Below are 6,206 nucleotides of genomic sequence, written 5' to 3'. Positions count from 1 at the left end.
AAAATACTGTAGCAGGCAGATCACTCACTGTTCATGATGCACTAACTATTGGAAGAAAATCCTAAATATTGATTTGGGGGTTTATATGAATGTGCTTCTGAGGGGAACTGACTGTCTTCAGAAATGTTTAGATGGTATTTTCTTTTCATCTCGTCTCTGTATAGTTCATATTAAAGCAGTGTTTCAGCGCAGTACTGCTTTGTTTACAGCGGTAACCAAGGAAACACTGTATCAGGTGTTCCAGAAGCACCCCCTGCTGTCAGAAAGTGAATCTGTGTCTCATTCAGAGCTTCTGCTGTTTGCTTCGTTCAGGCATGTAGTATAATTTCACAAAGCTAGTCAGAACAGAACATTCTGTTTTTGCTTTAAATTGGGTTATTATTAAATCAACTTATGCATATGAAATTATATAACTAAATTATATGAAATGATATGTATATGAATTATATAACTAAAATGAAATAACTGTAATTACAGATTTAGGTTAAATAAAGATGTCAGTCTTTATTTTTCTTCTTTTTAGGGCAGCAGTAGCTCTAGCAGCAAATCAACCATCCACATCAAAAGCAGGACAGCCCACAATTCAATATTTCAGAAACAAATCAAAGAAAAAATAAACAAATACTACTGTTCCAAATATTCTGTATGTTGCTCAAAATATATTGCGTTCAGTTTTTTTTTTACCCAGACATTTAAAATGAACACATTTTAGAGCTGTAACAACAATACCGTGATACCGTGAAACCGTGATAGTTTTGCTTAAGGTTATCATATCGTCAAAATCTCATACCGGCACATGCCTAATCTATACCTTGTTCTTTTATTAAACAAACTAAATAGCCTTATGTCATTTATCTTATTTACACAATGGCATGTAATTTCTGTCTCTACGTTACGTGGTCGCGCTCTCTGCATCGTGCACAGCGGAGTTCCACCCCGTTGTGCACACACAAGTGAGCACACTCCCACTAGTATTTGTAAATATTAAGCCGCAAAACGACTATTTAAACATGAATTCTGCATGTCTATTTGTTAATGAATGGCGCAGACACGTGGTTTTGTGTACTACTCGTACTGAAGCGCTTCAATGTTTTAATTGTAATATTAAATCCCCTTTATTTTCCAAAAATAAAATTGGTTTGATTTTCAATAATTAAAAGATAAATTAAATGACTGTTTTATGCCTTAAAAAATGTTAATACACAACACAGAATTTCTGAGGAAAAAAATCATTAGGCTATTGTAAGAATAAATTAAACTTGTTTTTATGCTTTCAAATAATTAGACATGTTAAAACACAGAATTTGGTAACAATAAAACATAAGGTTGGAAAAAATAAAACATTTCTTAGGGCCTTAGACATGTAATTTTTGTTAAACTTTTGATAAAACACCCCCCCCAAAGCCATAAACCTAGGGGAAACACTGAAGTGAGTGAATAAATGGATGACAAAACCCCTTCTAGCCTGTGAATGGAAAGAGAAATCGCATGATTGGGAGAGGAGAGACGGCGGAGACATGCAGTAGGCTGGAAGAGGTGATAACGTGTGAAGAGAGGAAGTGGGTGGAGGTGGAGACGGATGAAGTGTCAAGATGGAGAACTTCCTATAATGATGAAAAACAAGACAATGCGATCATGTTAATGATCAAGGGGGGGCAGACAACTGTAGGACTAGAGTATTTATGGAGTTTTAACAAATAATCATTTGTTTGGGAGGCACTGTCAGAAAAATTGTTTTAGGGAAAGCTTGGTAGCTTTTAGCTTGTCACTGGTGCAAATCATTTGAAGTCACCATGAAATAAAAATTGACAATTCTTTTTTTATTTTTTTATTGCATATTGCAGCGTTCATTTTAAATGATTTATCTGTACACACCATAATTTTAAATTAATGTGCCCTCATAATCTTACATCAAAAACATTAACATTTGTTTCCCTCGCAACGACATGACTTCTCTGATGACGTGTACACTGGCATGAGGACGATCCCTCCAATCCAGCAAGCTGTCACTCTGACGCGAGATCACAGCAGTTAGCGAACAATGATCCAATCAATTCTCACTGGACAAAAATAAGTCCTGCCCTACCTTTTTTTCCTCATTTCGAGGATCTGTTACACTGAGATTTAGGCCTACGTCAGGAGAGGGGAAAAAAGACGACTGCAAATTCTGTTTCATGCCGACTTTAAAGAAACAGTTCAACTGAAAATTAAAATTCTGTAATCATTTACTCACGCTCATGTTGTTCCAAATCTATATGACTTTCTTTATTCCATGAAACTCAAAAGATCTTTTGGGTCCTTCATTTTATGGAAGAAAAAAACACTGAGACAAAATATCTTCTACGTTTGACAGAAGATATAAATGCATGCAGTTTTGGAACAACATGAGCATAAATAAATGACAGAATTTTAATTTTAGGTGAACCATTCCTTTAAGGGTACACTTTTAAGGGTACTGGCCCAGTGACAAGCTGTTATAAATGCACTACTTTTTCAGAAAGTGAAGGGAAAGGTCAGTTTTACAAAACAGCATATCAAGTTCTTGAAGCAACGAGAGCTCCAGAGCGGACAGGCCTCAGCGTACTCCAGGGTACAGAGAGAACGGCACTGCTGCCAAAGGGAAATGGATTTTGAGAGACACTGACGCCAGTGCTTATGTTGTGGAGAGGGAGTGAACGAGTACCTAAACTCAGTTATAACATGGAGCCAAGCAGGCCTGACGACCACACTAGTGAACACGGGGCCCTGCAGTGGGGGGATGGGTACAAAGGACCATATATTGCACGAAGGAGACAGTTCCTAGAATCAGCCGGCACGACTCCCCATAGTTCACAAGCAACATGATTAACCACCAGACAGGGAGTACTCCAGCAGTGCTATTAATAAAAGATAACCTCCTACCCTCCCCAGACCCGCTTCTCAAAGCCACATTTTTGCTAGGCACATACAGAGAACAGCTTTGTTTACTACAACAGAGGGATTACATCCTCAGGGCTGGGGTACGCAGCTCTTCCCTCGGCTCCCAGGGCCGGATGGGTAAATTAGCCACCGATGTGACCCTAAACAATGTCTTCTGGGTTGGGGATCAATTAGACAAGCCTGTGAAATAATGACACCCCTGGGAAGATGTTCCTAGGGAGACCCCCTTTGGGCCCCTGGCTGAGGTCTTCAGGAATTGATCTTTCCGAACACACCACAGGTACACAGCTTCAGCAGTAATTACCACACTGCAGGAGCAGACGATCGCACAAACAAGGCACAGTTGTGGCCGAACCTAACCAGAGACGTGAGTTGCTGTGTAGGACACCAACTGGCGAGGAGAAGATAAGCAGGAGGTAATTATAGTTTGGTTGCTGTTACCGCTAGAACACACCACGCTGAAATGCTATTGTGCAGACTGTCACAATTTTATTGTGAAGCAATAGAACAGGAACAATCACGACTACACAACCCCAATTAAGAGGTTACTGGACAGACCCTTTCAGCACAGATCCTATCCTTGCTCATAATGTACTCTTTCATTGTCTTGACGGCTGCCATTTACCTTTAGTTGCTGCACGATCATTCTTAGACAAAAGGCTCAAGAGTTTTGTGCACACAACACAATCGCTAAAGAAAACTAATTGAGGGAAATGTTTACAGAAGCTAGAGTACACACACATTTGTTTTTCTACCATGGTGGGGACTTTCTATTGGCTTCTATTGTTTTAATACGGAGTTAATAACATTTTCCATCTTCACCAAATATCAGAAAAGCCTGTAGAGCTCAGGCTTTTATATCCTTGAAGATCTAGTCAGCACAATGTAGGCAAAACCTGAACGAGAGAGAGAGGCCACAATGGAAAATTTTTGATGGACTTACCAAGCGAGCTGGACATCAAGACAGCTTCTACAGGGATCTTCACACTACCCTTAACCTTGGGTTAACATCTTTCTCAACACCGTGTAAAGGCCAGTTTTAACCCTGAGTTAAGTACACGTTCTACACTTGCAATTTTGGAAGGGGTGTTAGCATTACTTTTAACCCTGGGTTATATGCTAGCGACAATGCGTTACACTAACATTAAACGTTATGGCGAGTTGTTTAGCAACAGACACCAATCATAACGTGCCTCAGTTCTTCCGTCATTAAAAATTAATGCGCTTCGTACAGTCGCTAAAACTTTCACACGCCTCCACGACTGAGGGGAAACAGTTCAAAATGTCGAACGGTAAAGGCAAACGCGTTAAGTAGAATGATGAATAGACGATATTATTTTGCTCCACATAGCGACTTTTCACACAGATGAACAAGCAGTTATTAAGCGTGTAGTATTTGTCCAACGTTAATATTCAAATAAGAACGTTACAAACGCACAGCGTGGAAATCTCAAAACCTGACTACCTAAAATTAACAACTAAGCAAGGTAGTATGAACAGCGTGAAGCACAATATAAGATACGTCCATTTCAAGTGTGAAAAACTCACCCCCAACCTCAAAATAGGCTCGCGTAAAAACCCCGAAGTACCGTTTGCGATCTAACAAAATTCGCTTCGTGTTGACTACGGAGCAATTCTAAATCAATACTTAACTTTCATAGTAAGTCGATGAATGAACAATTCCCTAACACATTTCATACATGCATAAAAACAGCCAGTACATCCAAGCCTGTCATCCGATTTTATGATGGAAACGGAGGCAAAGCAAATCAAGACATTCTAGTGACAGGAACCGAGTGCGAAACGTACCTTTGTGCATGCCAGTGAAGCGGTCTTTCAGCACGGTGAGCTCGTAGATCTTGCCAAATTCCTCGAAGAGCGGCCGGAGGTCCTTCTCGTCCAGGTTGCGGGGTATCTGTCCGATGAACAGTTTGATTGCATCGTGGTCCTTCATTGGAATGGTGGCGCAGCTCGCGGGACTGTGCGTGTGGCTTATTCCGTTCACGAGCCCGTTCGTACTGGCCGCTCCTCCGTGCACCGCGGCGTCCACCTGTCCGTTCGTTAAAGTTGCCATGTTCACCGCGAGGACTTTCAGCTGCTACGCCTTCAGAAGTGTTTCAAACGACGGGATGAGACGTCCTACTCGGGTTTTCGCCGAAAATGTACAGATGCAAACACGTACCATTGAACACAATCAAATATCAAACGTTTGGTCGTCCAGGCGGAGGCGTGTTTCCTTGTACGTGTCCCTTACAACTCAATTCATTAATGTAATAAAAACGAGAGAGAGAGACCGATCGAGAGCATTCGCTTTACCTCCGTTCCCCTCGCCCCTTCTTCTAACTACCCTTTTATTTTTTGCATTGAGAAGTCGGTATGGGTGTCCTCCCGGTTTAAACCGACAGGGCTGTCTCAAACGCGCTCAGTGCAGTGGGGAGGAAGAGAAGAAAAAGCAGCTCGCTTTATGTCACACGACGCAATCTCTCCCCCTCTCATCGTTATACAGAAACATGGTATGTTCCGCCGAAGGAGAAGGACTATAAATAAAGAAAATATCACATTTACACGGCTCTTTGTACGCCGCTTTGTGAATGACGCACCTTAGACTTGTACATAGTGGCATTCAATGTTTATTAAAAAAAAAAAAAAACGTGTATGCATTGTTGTTGTTTTTTTCAACGCACTCTAATGCATAATGTTCCCCTAAATGCATTTCTCAGGAAAGCATCAAAGGATTCACCAAAATTCGAGGGGAACTAATGGACAGCGCCAGTGCTGAAACGCTCGGAAAGTGCAAGGGCAAAAGCAGCCTTATGCATGTAACCTCGCCGGGATAAATCATTTCAATTTTATCATTATGATTATTTTTTACTTATCATTCAAAGAAATACAAAAATGTGTTTGTATTTAATCGAGGTAATGTCTCTTTTCAAATGTACGAGCTAGAAAGAGGGCTGTGAGCTCCTCCGCGCGGCGTGTACGGGCAGGGAGGTGACACTGTTTGTGTGTGTGTGTTCAGGAATGGGGGTAATAAACATACAAATCCGTATCATATAGTTGGTTCCTAGAGCAACCTTTAACCCGTTCAGTCCTAGTGTTCATTCCAGCGAGCATCGCTTTTATCTGGGTGTTTTGTATGGTTTTGATCATTTGATGCCATTATAATGCATTTTTAGATTGGACGGATATGTCAATCTATGAGTGCTACAAATGTTTTTTTTTTCCTTGCTCAACAACCTTCTTTTGAATTATGGCAGAACAATATGGCACAGGTTGAATGTTTATAA

The 6,206-nt window shown here is 40.8% G+C and overlaps 1 protein-coding gene across 4 annotated transcripts in view; it reads right to left on the bottom strand.

The window, feature by feature from the left end:
• Positions 1-5,268, bottom strand: part of celf4 (CUGBP, Elav-like family member 4) — a 91,426-nt gene extending 86,158 nt beyond the window's left edge. For all 4 annotated transcript variants that reach the window (XM_016451410.1, XM_016451426.1, XM_016451417.1 and 1 more), the window contains exon 1: positions 4,729-5,268. In XM_016451410.1, the coding sequence (XP_016306896.1) occupies positions 4,729-4,993 (265 nt within the window). In that variant the 5' untranslated portion in view covers positions 4,994-5,268. The remainder of the gene's footprint in view (positions 1-4,728) is intronic.
• Positions 5,269-6,206: the final 938 nt, after the last annotated feature.

This window comes from Sinocyclocheilus anshuiensis, unplaced genomic scaffold (genome assembly GCF_001515605.1).
Source record: "Sinocyclocheilus anshuiensis isolate Anshui unplaced genomic scaffold, SAMN03320099.WGS_v1.1 scaffold457, whole genome shotgun sequence".
Classification (NCBI taxonomy): domain Eukaryota; kingdom Metazoa; phylum Chordata; class Actinopteri; order Cypriniformes; family Cyprinidae; genus Sinocyclocheilus; species Sinocyclocheilus anshuiensis.
This window is presented reverse-complemented; position numbering and strand designations above follow the sequence as displayed.